General features: G+C 39.0%; 3 protein-coding genes across 5 annotated transcripts; 1 reads left to right on the forward strand and 2 right to left on the reverse strand.

Moving 5' to 3' along the window:
• Positions 1–311: 311 nt before the first annotated feature.
• On the reverse strand, positions 312–6,861 carry pole2 (polymerase (DNA directed), epsilon 2). The gene is made up of 19 exons (XM_040137549.1): positions 6,739–6,861; positions 5,996–6,096; positions 5,785–5,860; positions 5,222–5,299; positions 5,015–5,108; positions 4,848–4,922; positions 4,650–4,733; positions 4,451–4,507; positions 4,298–4,346; positions 4,096–4,168; positions 3,505–3,677; positions 3,318–3,407; positions 3,154–3,208; positions 2,993–3,052; positions 2,826–2,903; positions 2,513–2,621; positions 801–977; positions 560–627; positions 312–455 (listed from the first exon to the last, which is right to left on the reverse strand). The coding sequence occupies exons 1-19, from the start codon at positions 6,807–6,809 to the stop codon at positions 437–439; spliced, it is 1,587 nt and encodes a 528-aa protein (XP_039993483.1). The 5' UTR covers positions 6,810–6,861; the 3' UTR covers positions 312–436.
• Positions 6,862–7,452: 591 nt separating this feature from the next.
• LOC120794979 (kelch domain-containing protein 1) lies at positions 7,453–13,511 on the forward strand. 3 transcript variants are annotated; one of them, XM_040136400.1, is made up of 14 exons: positions 7,453–7,578; positions 7,931–8,047; positions 9,368–9,438; positions 9,716–9,833; positions 10,287–10,399; positions 10,746–10,833; positions 11,068–11,151; positions 11,299–11,379; positions 11,499–11,557; positions 11,639–11,748; positions 11,865–11,937; positions 12,097–12,181; positions 12,728–12,780; positions 13,140–13,511. In XM_040136400.1, exons 2-14 carry the CDS (start codon positions 7,940–7,942, stop codon positions 13,276–13,278), a joined length of 1,182 nt encoding a protein of 393 aa, XP_039992334.1. In that variant the 5' UTR covers positions 7,453–7,578; positions 7,931–7,939; the 3' UTR covers positions 13,279–13,511. The 3 variants fall into 3 exon arrangements, with proteins under 3 accessions (XP_039992334.1, XP_039992335.1, XP_039992336.1); XM_040136401.1 differs by having other exon boundaries at positions 13,106–13,247; XM_040136402.1 differs by lacking the exons at positions 7,453–7,578; positions 7,931–8,047 and adding an exon at positions 8,073–8,171.
• A 139-nt stretch (positions 13,512–13,650) lies between these two features.
• Positions 13,651–16,317, reverse strand: LOC120795043. Its single transcript, XM_040136495.1, has 3 exons — positions 15,490–16,317; positions 15,231–15,298; positions 13,651–14,749 (listed from the first exon to the last, which is right to left on the reverse strand). Exons 1-3 carry the CDS (start codon positions 15,997–15,999, stop codon positions 14,647–14,649), a joined length of 681 nt encoding a protein of 226 aa, XP_039992429.1. The 5' UTR covers positions 16,000–16,317; the 3' UTR covers positions 13,651–14,646.
• Between the last annotated feature and the right edge of the window lie 726 nt (positions 16,318–17,043).

A 17,043-nucleotide genomic window follows, 5' to 3' on the forward strand; every position in this document is an offset into this window, starting at 1 on the left:
AGAGGGCCAAAAATGTTCAAAATAAAAGTCTTCACCTGTTTAACCCCTTCCATTAACAGTTTGTACACAGCAGTAGTCCATTACTTACAATTATGAAGAATAAAGAATAAAAATCTTAATAACCAAAACTATATGATGACTGCAGTTTCTTTCGAAAACTAAATAGTCTACTTTGCCTTCAAGGCAGACTACTCAGTGCTGTATAATATCATGCATTTTCAAACTAGGGCTGACCATTGCAAATGCACAAAGATGTCAGAATGTTGAGTATAAAGAATAAAAACTTTATTATTCACAACAGACATACAGACACAAAATTAAAAAAAAAAAACACTACAATGGATTGATCACTAGTCCACTTTAAACATTGAGTATAATACAAAGGCAATATACATGACAGAAGAAAACAGCTGCACTTGTAAATCCATGATTTTCTTTAGAGCCCTTGGAGTTTGCTGTAAGAACACAACAGATTAGTCTGACCATTAGTGATTTTTGAAACCACAGATATCTGTAGTGAATGACATGAAAATAAAAACATAAAGAGAGCACATCCTACCTGTCCTCAACAGTTTTGTTGGATGGGTAGTACACCTTAAATGTGAAGCCACTTCTTGGGAATGAGCCCTGTCATAATAAATCAACGACAAAATACATTATTGATTAATAACATATGAGGTCGCACTGAGGCTATAACAACGCAAATAATTAAATCAAACAACTAGCAGTTGGAGAAACACATTTTATCAGGTTCTGTCCAAAGATAAGATAAATACATGCTTCAATTAAGCGTTTCATACCGGGTTGACACAGAGGCAGTCTGTGTTGGTGATGCTGAAGGGGTCGTATTTGTCTGCAAAGACAATGACATCAGGGACTGGGTAGACATGCAGGGAGTAGTCGTACGCCCAGAATACAGGACTGACATAAAGAGGCAGTGGAGTCAGGTGACCCTGAGATAAGATGGTTTTAACAAACTGGGGAGAGAGAAAAAAGAATGACAAGATCATGAATTCATAAAAATTACAGGACTTTACATGTTGTGTTAAGTCATAAATGAGACCAGTCTGGGTAAAGCTTTCAGCAGAGGCTTAATCAGTTCACCAGCGTTTTTGTAGAAGCGTCTCATTGCGTTGAGAACACTAAGAGAGAATGACTAACATTTAAACACTGTGCACAAAAGCAAATAAAACCTTCAACAACACAACTAATGATACTGTATTGGCTATATAAAATCATTAATCTTGAAAACTTGATTCACCATTTATTTACATCTGTCAATGTAATTTGTTCCTTAAATTTATGTTTCATGTTTTTTTTTTAGTTTATTTATTAATTTATTTCCATTTCCATTTTACATCGTTGTCCAAAGTTGTATTTTATTTTTCAGGAGTAGACTTCAAAATAAAAGTGGTTAAAACAGAAAACTAATATCCAACTTCACATCTCTCAAATTCCGAAAATGTTGCTATATCATTTGACATAATGAATATGAATTTCCTTTGACATGAAGGGAGTAGTTCTACAGACTGAAATGGGCATTTCCCAGTTGAAATGGAGATAATAACTTTAAACAAATTAATTGGACCAATTATTATTCTAAAGAAGGTAGCTTGGAAGTGTTGTGTACAGCAGTGTTACCAGCGGCCGCATGGTGACACTCAAAGGTACCACAACATGTTTTACATTTAGAAAAATGACTGTAGTGTGGTTTCACATTTCCCTTTTATGTTTGCCATTTTATTCTTCAGCAAAGAGAAATGATAGACCCATTATTAGTGAGTTTAATTTAACTTACTAAATATAATGTAATATATCTTTAATTAATTTAATTGAGTAAATTTCAATTAATAAATTAAATTTGAGTATATTTACTTAATTGATCACATATAATTTAATTAATTTAACTCAATTTGATTTAATTGAGTAAATTTAATGTAATTTAGTTGAGTAAATTCATTTTTTTTATGGTTTGATTTGATAGGGACAGTGAAAACAGACAGGAAATGTTGGGAAAGAGTGATATTCAGCAAATGGTCCAGCCGGTCGGGAGTTGAACTGGGAACTAACTGCACAAGGAATTTACTCCCATGTGGTATGCACCCAAATCACTTGGCTATCGGATCAACCCAATTTCATTCAACTTAAGGAATTTGACTCTGTTTAAGTTCTTTGAATAAATTTACTTTAATTAACTTAATTTTACTGAGTAAATTCATTGCAATTTAATTGAGTGAATTTAATTTAATTTAACGCTGGAAATGCTGATGAACCCATTCAAAAGAGTGCCAATGACCGAACCGAACCTTTGTGACGTTTGCCTCATTAGGAAATAGGTTCCTTCAAAATTTTTTGCCCCTAGCTGCTTCCTTGATGGAGCAGTTACACGGACAGAAACACTGACAGACACACACACACAAGCCGCTCTCCCATTGTAGTAGTAAGATGTGCATTCAACGAGAGAAATATCACGGAAGTATGAACAGGTTTGGTCAGAAAAGATGAAACTCACATGGTTTGGAATGTCAAGATTGTTATTTGGCAACCGCACGCAGTTCCTGCACATCTTATTGACCAGGTCTTCCCTGATAATGACAATCTCCTGGCTGCAGTACTGGATCCTGACAGGAAAAACATGCCATGACAATTAAGGTCGGTTTTACAGTGATTTATGTCACAAGTCTGACCACATTTTTCTCAAAGCCTTGAAAATCAAACTGGTGTCTGTCACGTGCAAAATCACTTACTGTATATTACAATAAAACGCCTGTCAGCCCACATATCAAATATGTCCACATGTAATAAAAGCCACATATTTGTTTCACCTGCACGGGTTAGTCGTGAACACGGAAAATGGCACTCTCTGTCTGAACTCCTCGGTTATGTGGTCTGCCAAGGGAGGCCTGAGGGAAACATATTTTTACACATTTGTCCAAACTACTTAACACAACTCACATAATTACGTCAAAAACCAGATTCTCTGAATGTTTACCTTGGCAGGATGGTGCCTGGACCAGGGTCTCCAGGACCAGGAACAAACACAAAGCGACTACTGCAGGTTTAGGATGAACAAATTTAAGTCAAACATATGGAAACTTGAATAGTTCAGAATAGACCAGAGTAGACCAGAGTAACAACTTGGTCAGATCCTACCTGCTGTGAATGCTGGGGTATGCACATATGGCATCAGCAAGAGCCTTCAGTGACTCTAAAAAGAGAAAAAATGAATCACATTCTGAAATGCATGTACCCCTTTATTGCACAGAGATCTTAAGAACTACAGTAGGTTATGAGTGACGAGGACCCAAAAGTTTCACCTTTGAGTGATTTGATCTGTGTTTTTCCATATGGGGTAGAAGAAAAGTTTCCACACAAAATGAAACAGGTGGGAGGCATCGCAGCATAGCCTGTAAGAAAAAACAAAGTGAAGCTAAATGTGATCTGTGTCTCACAGAGTGCTTATTCCTCTCCTGTAAAGTTTAAGACTATGATGCAATACCAGACCTGAGAACATGATGTTGAGCTTTTCCATCACTTCAACGTTGTCCAGCCACACATCAGAAACAATGACAAACATGGCGTCCTCATTCTCTTCCTCCAGCTGCTTAAGCTTGGCAGAAGCCTTCACCGAGGTGGTGGATGGACCACCAAAGAAGTTCGTGTTGCCATAGTATGCCCTGGAAATGAAGCGAGGGTCATGTTGTGAGGGAGCGGGAACACTTTTGTTACAACAATGCAGGATTCGACTAAACTAAACTTTAACCTGAAATATGATGTTGCTTTACTAAATATATCATACTGTAATTGGAGACAGGCTCCATATACTCAGCTATAGAGAAATGTTTGCCGGGTTGTGTCTTTCTGGTTCACACTGTCAATGATTTCTGACTTCAAAACTTAAATAAAGAATATTCGGTATTTCCCTCCACGTTACTTCAGTGACATTTTCACTGCATACCAACAGCAGCAAAGTAAAACAACAACAAAAAACTCACCCCAGTATCTAATGTGAGACTGCATATATCGCTACACAGACAGCTTACTACTTTAGCTTGCAATGAGTTTGTCTAAGCACTTTTCTTCAAACCCACTGACATTGTGGCTGCTGAAGGCTCTGTTGGTGGAAATCCAAACCCATTGACATGGAAGACCGAGTCCTCATACCAACCTACAGGAAAAAAGGCAAAACTTTACCTCTAATAATATAAGTAATAACATTTTACTGTTTCAAACTTAATTCATATTTGTCTTTTTTTCATTTTTTTTTTAACCGCAGGTGTAGCAGTAGTTATCTTACCCTCTGCCAGTACAAAGCAGGATTCTGTGTACAGGCCATTATGAAACTGGTGAGAACGTAGTTAAGGAATACATCCATTTTAAAAGCCAATAATTATAGAAAAATATGAAGCACTTTTTGTTGACAGGCTCCCACAAACAGATTAAAGGATATTGCTTTGGACATGTCCAGTTCTACTGTTCCACTTGGGTCTTCCAAATAGAATTTACCCTAAAGAATTGTTTAGAAATATTTTAAAAACTAAATTAGACAGGAAAGACAGGAAGGCACCAAATTTCATAATTTTCAAGGAACTAGAAAAACTTCTCCATCTAAACTGAAATATACAAACTTATCTGCATCACTAACATACCTCTTTCAGTTGTGTGATCATCCCAAGTAAAATCACCTCTCCCAGTTTAGCTGTGCTACCAAGCAATGCTTCAATTGTCTTCAGCTAAAAAAAAGACAAATCACAACAAAACTATCTGTTGGTGAGATGCAAAACACCAAAATGCGTTTCATTTTCAGCTCAGAATTGATGATGATGATGATGGTTAGGATTTTATACCTGAAATTTGTTTTGACCCTCTTCAACAGCAGCTCCTATTGCAGGTGGGGTGAAGAGCTCATGCCGATGTGTACGCTACAAAAAAAATATGTCTGTATAAATACAACATGCACTACTACACCAACTGTAAACAGCAGTGAGTGGCCGATGGAGAACTTCATACTGACCTGTTGTAAAATTGTGTAGCGCTCCCTGAAGAGTTCAGCTTTGTCTTTGGCCAAACCACACAGACTGGGGGCTGGATGTCTGGTCATACTAATGCTGAATGAAAAAGCCAAATAAAAACTGTTAAAACTTTGTCCAACACCAGCAGCATGAAGAGATCTTTTTGAAATGTTTTAGGTTAATTTTGGCACAAAGGAGAAATTACTCACGGTACAAATTTCTTACGCTCCACACTGTAAATGTATCTGGGCACATCAAAGGCTCCAATGATGTTGAAAACATTATCTCTGGAAGAGAGTTAAAGAGCTCATAAGTAAGATTTTTTCTCTAGCACAATAAAGCTTGTTATACAACTATAACTTATTATGAGTCGACTGGCTAAAATGCTGTACGTTATGTGATGACTGCATTATTACAGTATATCATGTATGTGGGTATGGTACCTGAATAGCTCACAAATAACACTAATGTTAATCACTTCTAGTCCACTAATCCTCTTATCCACAGCTGCTATCATGTCCATGAATCATGTAAAGTGCCATATTAGTACAGATATTTTAAGATTAGTTTTTTGTTATTTTTAAACCCAGTGGATATTAGTGCATACCACTATTTCGTATTTTACAACATAACTTGCATCAGGATAAAGTCATCACAAATATGAAAATATCTTTTAAAATTGACAAAACACCTTAAGAAAGAAAAAAAGATAATACAAAATGATGATACATTAATTAATAATGAAAAAACTGATGGTTGCAGCCTCACTTACATGGTTTCATCACAAGACTGAGTGCAGTCCTGCACAGCACTTTCCACCACAGAAAGCTCTATCATACTACAGGACACTGTTGGTGGAAAACACACACTATGATCACAACACCAACACTACAGCCCAACACAGGAACACATTAAGTGCTGCAATTAGCAGACTGTGCATTAACCACACAGCAATCTGTGGAGACTCACTGTACTGTACGTACATGGCTGCTTCTCCACCGCATCCAGGACCCTTTCAATAACATCATCCAGCTCAGTGGGACTGACTGACTCCAGCACCTCTACAAGGTATCTGCTGGCTTCACTGTAGCACAGAGCAGCAAGAAAACATAGAAATGTTGTTATTCTTTCCTCCGTTTGACAAAATTTTTAATTTTTTTTTGTAAACTTTTGAAACAATATGCACTTATTAAACTGTTACATTTATTTGTCAGATAGGGTTACAAGAGATACAGTTGAAGCTCAAGTCGTGAGGGAGCTTAAGTGTCAACATTAAAGGGACGTACACATTACTGCATCACTAATTACAATGCAGTAATAGAATATTTATTATTCTGAAATTAGCCATTCTGCATTAGTACTTTTACTTTTGGTACCACAAACATATTTTGATGCGCAAACTTTTACTCAAAATTATGAATACAGCAGTTCAAATATCAGTTGAATTGTAAACGCTAGGCGCATTTAAACTATCAGTTAAAGTGTAAGAAGTCCTTGTTATGTTGTCCTCACCGGAGAACAAACAACACGAGGGCATGAAAACCTGCTTAGGTTATTGTTGTTTATTTTCTGTTGACACTAGAATAGAAATTAAGCAGAACATATCGACCATCTATCTATGCCCTGGATTTGACAGATATAATGTGTTAGCACAGCAACAACAAAAGTAGCTTTAACTTTAGCAAAGAAATTTTTAACAATGTTAAACCATAACTATAATACATACGGTCGAAGTATAAGTCCCCGCATCTTGAAGCCAGTGGACACTTTTGTCTTTATTTTGCGAGCGACATCCATGTCTGTCTCTTGTCTTTCTGTCCAACTCGAGCTTTGGCGCTAAATGCCAACTTCCGCATGTATTTGATCACTTCCGCTGAAGTACCGCGCAAAAGCAGAAACGTCGCAAACTATTTTATTAGATTAGTTTTTTAGTGCTAATTACGTGAATGTAAAACTTTAGTATTGTGATTTTCCTTTATCATATTGTATAAGAATAAATAGTAGCAAAAAAAAACTTTCAGCAGGCACCAGCGGGCATCAAAAGGGGCTTTTATTTTGTTTTTGACACAGGTGTGAGGACAGAAAAGGTGTATTCTGTCTGTGTTTATGTCACATGTACAAGATGTAATGAATTAAACAACGTGAATTAGACACAGTGAGTGTACATAGGGTAGCCTACAGACCAAAACACAACTAAAGTAGCATTACTATGGCCGATACATCCCACAGGAGGGATGGTGTATTTTAAAATGTTAAAAACGTATTGGATTTTTCAAGGTTGTATAAAATATTTTTATTTTATCTGCTTCTTTTATTTAATAATATTTTAAATATTTGTTTGACATTAAACACTTCGGTCTCCTTCTACAGCAGTGGTCAACGGGTATTTTATTTTGGAAAAAGAAGACTACCGGAAGTCTCTTTTTATTTTCCTGCTATTTTGACACAGCTACATCGGCAGGGTCGCAACGTTTTCTGGCTGTTTTTACGTTGCTTGGACGAGATGTTTGGGTTTTCCCAACATGCGAAAAAACTATAAGATCGACTAAAAGTGTCCCGTTTGCTTGTGAGTGTGTTTAAAAGTGTGTTTGTGTAAACATCCGCGCCAAATGTAGTCTGTCGCTATTTGTTTTACCTGCCACTAATGTAGCCTAAACCCTCCCAATAAGCTACTGTGACGTTACATGCACAGGCTGCAAATTTTGCACAAACGCAGCCGTATAATTTGCCGTCTTTTACCTTAAACCGATGACAAACAACGGGCTGGTTTGGTGCGAGCCCTCTGCTCGCAGTCACGTGTTACTTCCCTTACTAGAATAGTGTCACCGCGGCCGTGAACGTGGGTGACATTTTTTTTTTTTAGACGGATTCTTATCATTTGGGGCTCAAAAGGCATGTCCTCCCTTTTCTATTAATAGCGGCCAGTCATGGATTCGGCGTTTGAGAGGCACCGCTCGGAGCTGGTGGCCCGGGAGAGGAGCGGACACACGGCTGTGGTGGAGGACAACCGGCTGTATGTGTGGGGAGGCTACATGGTGAGAAGAGAAAAAAAACCCAAAACGGACAAATAAACAGACAAAGGCCAAACAAAAGCCTGTTTAACAGCCTGTTTGACAGTCCGCTTAAGGACAGTTTTCTGCGTCACTCGCAGTGGGGGAAGTAAGTGCATTTCCTCAACTGGTGTAATAAAGTAATCTCGAGGTATTTCTACTTGAGTAGATTTGCATTTAATGCAACTTTATACTAATACTTAACTACACTTCAGAGAGGAATATTAATAATACAGTTATTATTTACTTTTCAGATCAAAACGTTCCTCCAAAACGTACGATAAGCTTGTGAAATATGATCCATGGTTACAGAATAAAACTACCAGAAAGTATGTGAAGTCACTAACATTATCTGTACTTGACCACATATAATATTTTTTTTAAAAAGCGGCAACTAGCAATTATTTAAATTTTTGATTATTCTGTCCCCCTTTTTTTTGATTAATTGATGAAGCGTTTGGTCTACAAAACAATTTAAAATTTTAATTAAACAAATAAACAAAACAGTCCATTATTTTCTTGTTTTGAAAAGGAGCAGATCATCACATCCTAGAACCTGGAACCACTGAATACTTTTGCAATTTTGCTTGAAAAATGATTTAATTTATTAAAATAATTATATATTAATTTTCTGTCAATTGGCTAATAAATCAGCCAGTTGTTGCAGCTCTGTATAAAATGCTGTTAACACGTTAACGCATCAGTAATAGTGCATCTACAATAATACAGTAATAGAATATATATATATTATATATATATAATAACATCACAAGACAACAAGATTTTGAAAGGAACCATTCTGCATAACAATTACCTTAAATAACAAGTACTTCTCTTACTTTTACTAGTCATGAAGTATTTTTACAATTTGGTATTTCTACTTCTGCTTAAGTAAAGAATCTGAATACTTTTAAAAGCACTGCTCATACAGTAAATACCACACATAGCCACACTGCAAAAACGTAATAAAAAGTACATACTCTTAAATAAATAAACAAAACGGAACAAACCATCAGTTAGTTGGTTAATATGCTTTAGACTACTTTTAGGCATATGTTTCACAATATACAAAAAAAATGTGTTTGAACATAACTGAAAGGTCAATGTAGACCTTTGGAAACCTGCCTTAAAGGTTTAGATTATCAAAATGAGCACATTTGGAAAATCTTACTTGCATGGTTTTGTTTTCAGCATAGTTATTTCATTTTATATCAGAGATATAATTACATTGCAATTATAGACTTTAGACATATTGCTGCTGCAAATATTTATTTCACTGTAATAGACACATTTTATTCTCTGCAGTCAATTGCTGATGATGAAATTCTCCTACCCAATGATGAAATCTGGGTATACGACTTACATCAAGGTGTATGGTAAGAATATTGAATAAATTCCAAATATGCTTGTGGTCAAAACAGAGAACAAGCAAGGAATAGTAATGCATGTTTACTTGTGACATTAACTCTCTCCTCTCGTCCTGGTGATTGTCACACAGTTAGACATTCACACTCTGTTTGGATTGACAAGCACTTACCCGGAGCGTTCTGCTGTCACCTCTTTTGTCGTAAAATGTGTCAAAACTTAAATGAATCTGAGCAGTGTATCCACATTTTTTCTTTCTTTCTTTCTTTTTTTTTTTTTTTTTTGAAGGGAAGTGTTTCACATGACAGGGGAAGTCCCTCCCTCCATGTCTGGGACCTGTGGCTGCTCCCTGAATGGACACATGTACATTTTTGGAGGTTGTGATGACAATGGACAGACCAATCAGGTGAGGCTGATAACTGGCGCTTAAAAACAGTTCATGACACTTTAATTAGAATTTACTTCATATAAACTACATGTTTTTTTCATTTATGTGTGGTTAAATGAATGAATATCGGAGTTTTTAACACCAAAGTATATGTAAGTATGTAAGGGTTTTGGCACACTGATCATTTACTGAATCACCTGAAATTTGACGAGGAGTTTTTGCTCTTTTTCTGAGTTTGTTTCTAAAATTTAAAGTATATTTAATGTTCAACCTTTCTAAATTTTTTTGACCGTCAAAATGGCTTCATTACTAACAGATGCAGATGCACCAGAAGCCCCATACAAAAAAAATGGACATTCCTCGTTGAAAAACAGTGAACAAATTGGGATGAACAAACACAGCGCATCAGTGTGTACACTCCCAAAGGTCAAAGTTGACCTGAAGAAGTGATCAGTGTTTGCCTTCAAACAGATCTATTGTGTCAACCTGACAGACGGTAAATACACGTGGAAGAAGATCATACACGAGACTGGTTCTGCTCCCTCGCCTCGAGACAAACTGTCCTGCTGGGCTTATAAAGGACGGTAAGGAGTGTGAGGACATCAATTTCAACAGACTGCTGTTTCCGGTATTTTGGGAAAGTGGCAGTGTAAAGTAGAGCTACTACTCCATAATTACTGCGTCTTAACGCCACACAGAATTGACACTTGATTTAGAGTTTGACACTTTTTGAGAGCTCAGTTACCTTGTGCCACAGTATGAATTCAGGTCTGTTCTTTTTCAATATTTTGTCCCCATAATTTTCCATTGAATATGTTTCCATGTTTTGGTTTATTCTCAAATCATATATTCTACATTGTTCTTTATTTGTCTTATGTATAATTGTAAACATGATAGTAATTTTGGGTGTCTTTCTTTAATATAATCCAGGATAATCTATTTTGGAGGATACGGTCACAAACTACTGACTGATGTTGATAGCAGGAACAGAAGCTTCATTGTAGATGAAGCAGCATGGGTAAGTTTTTTTTTTTTTTATTGGCCTCATTTTTATATGAGATTTTGTTCCAAAAAGCGTCAGGCCTGAAAGAGAGATATCTCAGCATCTGGTGTTAAATCACTGGTACTGACCAAGACTACTCCTAAAAATATCAAGGGAACTCTCCAGATGTATGAGCGTCATTTTGTGTTAAAAACAGTAGAAATCTTTTTTTTTTTCCCTTGTACGCTGTAACTGTCTCGTTGTTTTAAGGTGGAGGATGTCTTCTGGGGATGGAACAACGAGGTTCATGTATTAGACCCCACGCAAGCCAGTTGGAGTGAACCGCAAATCCATGTAAGTCAGTTAAACACTTGTGTACGTTGATTTAGATTAGTGACATTTATTTGTGATACAGAGGAGTAAGCAGTATTGGAAAACTGTAATGAAAGCTAAAATGTTAAAATACTCTCAAGATTTCACAGCGACAGCGTTTGTGTGCAGGGCCGTGCTCCTGCGCCCAGGGCTGCGCACGCCAGCGCCACACTTGGGTGCAGGGGATACATTTGTGGAGGCAGAGTCATGGTGAGAGCTCTAGATGTTTTTCGGTTCCTCACACATATCTGCATGAAGTCAGTAATACACATGTAACATAAGTCAAAGTCTGCCATCTGTAACTTGTCCTCCTGTCTTTTAAAATGCAGGAAACCAGGACAAGTGACATTCACTGCCTGGACCTTGAATCATGGACATGGTCAGAAATGTGCGTATGTCATTGTTATTATTGATATTATAATTTTGCAAAGTTTGCCTTTGACTGCATTGTGCAAAATATGTTTTCCAGAATCCCGGTGTCCACTACTCCAGTGGGCAGATCGTGGCATACACTCACAGCAGTATCAGACGGCACCTTGTTCCTGTTCGGAGGTCTCAGTTTAGACTGCAAACCAATGAGTAAGAAAATGCGCCCACATTGTTTTACATTTATTTCCTCTGTTCCCTTGATTTTTTTTTTTCAAATTTCCCTTAACTGTTTTCTTTTCATTAAAAAACATATTTTGGTCCGTCAGGTGATGGGTGGTTGCTTGATGTTGAAACAAAGAAATGGAGAGAAGTCAAGCATCCCTATAAGAATAAGCCAAGGTAGCAAAGTATCAGTACCTGGTCGCTGTTGTGCATTCATTAATGAGCCTAAAGTTTCTGGTAGATTTATTCACTAACTGACAGACGGTGAGATTGTCTTTTTAAAATAATATGAGCAGATTTTACATTGTGGGTCTTTTCACTTTTCTCCTACTCAAGGTTGTGGCACACAGCGTGTCCAGGGAAAGACTCTGATGTGATTGTGTTCGGTGGAAGCTGTGACTACATCCTCCTTGTTGACACTGTAAGCATCACAGAGAGAAAACAGAGGCTGAAAAATAGATGTGAAAAAAATTCGAATTTTACAGACCTTTGGAAATTATCACGACAAACAAAATCGCTCTTTTCTTAAAAAAAAATCTTAAGCCTGCCTGAATTCACATGAACACAGACACAACTCCAAAACTATGTGAACAGACAAATACATGTTTTGCATGTGTAGTCTGATAAAAGGGTGAACCTCATAATCAACAGTTAAATGAAATAAATCGTATTTTATTTTAAGCAGCTGTGTTTACTGTCACTTCAGTCAGATTGCACATCAAAGAAAACCTGCATTATATTCAGTAACGTCGAATTTTCCCCCATTAATGACTTTTGTTATACAGTGAAACATATATTGTGTATGAAAGGCTACAGTCTGTTAATTTGTACCACAATTAATACGTTGATCAAGTCATTTCATAAAATGCATGTTTGTAAAAGAAAGTACTGTGTGTTGAATGTATGGTCTGGGGAAAAATTATATCGCTGAAATGGACCTTTGCAAACCTCGCATATTCCTCCTCAGGGTCACTGCAATGATGCGCTCGTTTTCCAGATGCAACCATATCCTCTATTCAGGTAAAGAAAAACAACTTTCTTCATTTTATCTTTCACTACAAAGAGATTTTTACACACCAGGCATCCTGACTTGTCAAACACAAGTCAAATTATAAACATTAATATACAATGACTGCATGACACGTATGTGTGTCAGTTCCAGCGTCCTGGCAACGTGCGTGCTGGCTCGTCTGTAAGAGCCATTGTTAATGATGTTAGTTTCACCTGTGCTTCTCCTGCTGTGTCAAGTAAAAATATCTTATGTGGAAAAGGTCTGTTTATTTTGTAGATCATGTTATATTTACTATACTTATGTTGTCTTTTTTTTTTTTTTTACCCGAAATAGAAATGAGAAATGAGAGACTCTTCTCTTCTGACAGGATTTGTGAGGATTACGTTGCAGAGAATGTGAGGAACCATGAGATGCTGAGAAATCAGCTTCCCCTCCTGCCTCCCAAATTACTCACAGCAGTACAGAGGAGGACGTCTTTCTACAGACCTTCAAAGAAGCAACAGTAATAATTAAAAGAATGTTCTAAATGCCAAGAACAATGCAATATCATACTTTTTTTTTAATTTAAGCACTCCCTTCAGTGTGAACATCTCACTCACACCGTGGGGAAGAATTTTTATTTTTAATATATATACTGTGCAGAACGTTTTATGGTGTCATATTTTATTGTTTATTGTGAAACACTCGGACAAACCTTTCCTGTGAGGACTGCGATGATTAAATGACACATTGAAACATTTTTGCCCTATGTGGATTATTAGACAGCTGTTTTAATTATTAAGTCCACGAAGCAATGAACTACAACACACACACACACACACATTTTCTCCCAGAATATTCACACGATCAGAAAGACAGCATAGTCAGTTTTTATTTGCAATATGAAACAAAATTACAAAATTATTCTTGTGGTTGATATGGCCCTTTCTTTAAACAGTGGCAAATGCAGTTTGTTGACACATGCAGTATTTACACGAATGCTCAAGTATGTGCTCAAGCACAAAAGTACCCTGTTCCACCACTAAGTGGCAGCAGACCTTTATGTTTGAAGGTGGCTGAGTCATCAGCAGAAATGCAGCTGGGTCAAAGTGAGCCTGACTGAAAGTCCCTCTGTGTCCACACATTCCTTCTTCATAAGGGTGGAGAAGTCCAGGAACTGTGGTCAGGAAGGAAACCTTACATAATCCCAGCTCGCACCTTTGCAGGGTTGCCCCATATGAAAAACTAAAGCCTCACACTGTGCGCAACAAGTGCTGGTGAAAAATGTTATCTTCGCATATAGTTTAGTCACAAGGCCTTAAAAATGTTCCTTTACTGCTCAAATTCGGGAAGCTGCTGAGTTTCAGCAATCGGAGAAGTGCCTGCGTCCTCCCCTTCACCCATTAACAGACGAGTTAACGCAAAGTATGTAATAGGTAACAAATAAGTAGGTGCATGGTCTGTGGGAGCCCAGCGGCATCGAGAGGGTGACGGTGACTCCTTACCACTGCAGATAACAAACCAAGGGGGCCTCTGTCAGTTAACAGCTTCGGTCTCTGAGAGGAGAACCTCCTGGCATCTGTTCGAGCCGGTGTTATAACTCTACAGTTACACTGCTTCTTGTTGTTAAGTAAGACTTGGGTAAGTGCAAAGGTCTGCGATGCAGCTTTTTAAGTTCAACACAAACAGTGTTGAATTTATCCAGGACACCCTGCATAAATACAGTGGAGTAGCCTTCCCATGTAGCAGGGAATTTGTCAACAGAAACCCTGCTCCCCTTTCTCTCTCTCTTTTTTTTTTTTTTTTTTTTTTTAAATTTCCCCTGCAAGCAGCTGTGTCCCACAAAGGTTAGCTCAAAAGGACGGTGGCTTTGCTGCAGAATCCCCAGCTGGAGGTCAACTAAACTCTCTCTCAATAGTGTCCATCAGCTCCTCTTCTGATCCGTCGTACAGGATGACTGGCATGGGGAGAGAGGAGCCATGGCAGCTGCCACAGGTCCTGGTGAGAGTTTAGAAAAATGTCAACGAGATGCTGATTCAGATCAGGAAATCTAGGTGTACTTTGTTTTGTTATCTCTCACATCAGATGTATCATTTGGGAGCAAATCAGTCCGCAACGACATGGAAACAATCACCTGGTGAATTTCCACGGGATGTGTTGCAGGAAACGGCCATCATGATGAAAAGGCCAGCGGTATGAGGCATACAGGGTTCGGTTGTGCTTAAGGCATGCCTTTGGAAATACACGTTTTCTAAGCTGCAGTGCTTCCGGTTTTCACACTCACCGCGAAAACAAAGCAGCAACAACAGACACTTGTTTGTTCCTGTCCAGCTTGCAGACGTCTGAGTAAACCGATCTGCACCGAGAACAACGGGCTGGTGTTTCGATCCCTGTAAGGTGAATTTGATCTGGCCCTGCTCGGCTTTTACTACTCCACTAAGCTCGGAAATCAATTATTTATTAGGCGCTGTCTACTTACGATTGCTTCTCTGATGTGGGACCAGCTTCCAGCAAAGCCCCTCTTGTCAAAAAGCCCTGTGAGGAGGACTGACATAAAGCAGAGAGGAAAGAAAGGATACCACGGGGTTTTATTTCACCCTGATCAATGTTTTATTTAAAATCATCCTGCTGTTGATGAGCTTTATTCAACTGGGTTAAAAACAAAAACCAAACAAACAAGGAAACGATGCCTTATCGAATAATACTGACGATAAAAACATTAAAATAAAAGTCCTTACGTTGTGCTGACTGGGGCAGGCGGGTGTGTGGTTTTTGAAGTGTGTGAACGCATCATTGCTCCTCTTGTTTACATCTCTGGATCCACCGTGAGAGCCACGTGGCTCCTCGGCTCTCGCCGCGGCCCTCAGCCGCGGAGCTGGGCTGAAGTCCTCCTCGGCGTCTTCCCGGCTGAAGTGACACAGGCCGTAAGTTTTGGATTTCATGGAAGTCTTCTTGGGAGGGGTTTTCTTCACAGAAACTCTCTCCCGCTCCTCATAGTCTGCAATGACTGTGTCCAGTTCTGCGTTAGTATCATCGTCCTCCCCAGAGAACTCAGAGTCGTGCCCCTCGCTGTGGCTGTCCGGCGGCGCACGGTTGCGCGCGTTGCGCAGAATTGCGTGGATTTTGAGAGGCTTGAATGGACGGCGGTCCGGCTTGGGGGAAGTGACACCGGCAGCTGTTTTGGTCGCGCTCACCTCGCTGACACACGCAGGTGCAACTTTCTTCCCTCGGCTCGGACCGCTGCCCATATCCGGCTGTCTGGCTGCTTTCAAAATCTAAACGCAAAGTCCCATTTCCAAATTCCCCTTCAGGCACAGCAGGAAGCTCCAGGAGTTGAATATTAACTAACAAAGACCTGGTCCTTGGCAGTGTTTAAGGTCAGTTTTCAATTAGGTTTATTGTTGTAAGACAGTTCTTTGGCTGAAAATCAGCTCCGAAGGCCAATTTCCTCAAAAAAAATCTTCCGCTCCACATCTGCAGACGGACCTCTGGAAACGATCGCTTACTCCATGTTCGCAGACCGGACTTGAGTCAGAACCGCTGCCTGTAAACTCTCGAGTAGCCTAACTCCACATTAGGACGGGGAGCAGTGTATCTGTTACATAACACCGGTCTGGCTCAGAACCCCAGGGAGACAACTCCGCCCTCTTACAGTGGGAAACATACACACCTTTATGTTTCCATTATGTCTACCGAACAAAAGTAACTCCCGCCTGCAGTTTCTCATGTGCCACAGAAGTTAAGTTATCTCTGAATACAGAAAAATAAAACTGAAAGGGACAGTGCATTTAAATATTTAGTCATTCCGTGGCTTGACAAAGAGATTATATAAGGATTTAGACAGTAGGAGAATGAAAAGGCTAATAGGGGCAATTAGTTTGATTTATCTGTATCACATCAGCAACAATGACCAGCCCATTGCCAGTCTGCATTCAGCTAATAGATTTTATGGGGCCAAGTGAGGTCAAGAGTGAGTGAGTTTCTGTCCGCTCGCCGGGTCCGGGAGGCCCCCAGCTCACCAGCCCCTCCAGTGACTGATTAAGACTGAAGCGCTGAGCCACAAGAGACAAGGGGCATTCCTTTCCAACAGCTTGGGCTTCCCAGAGATTCCTCAATAAGCTTTTGTTTGGTCCACTTGCACATACAAAAGACACAGCGGGAGCATCTCCCTGCCAGAGCTATCCAACAAGACCCAGAGTCCGCCCGAGTAAAGAAGTTGTTTGCCATCTTTCATTAAGTGCCTCTTTCGCCCTCTTTCCTTGCTTGTGTGTGTGCGCCAGACAGCTGTGCAA

Source organism: Xiphias gladius, chromosome 10, assembly GCF_016859285.1.
Source record: "Xiphias gladius isolate SHS-SW01 ecotype Sanya breed wild chromosome 10, ASM1685928v1, whole genome shotgun sequence".
Classification (NCBI taxonomy): Eukaryota; Metazoa; Chordata; class Actinopteri; order Istiophoriformes; family Xiphiidae; genus Xiphias; species Xiphias gladius.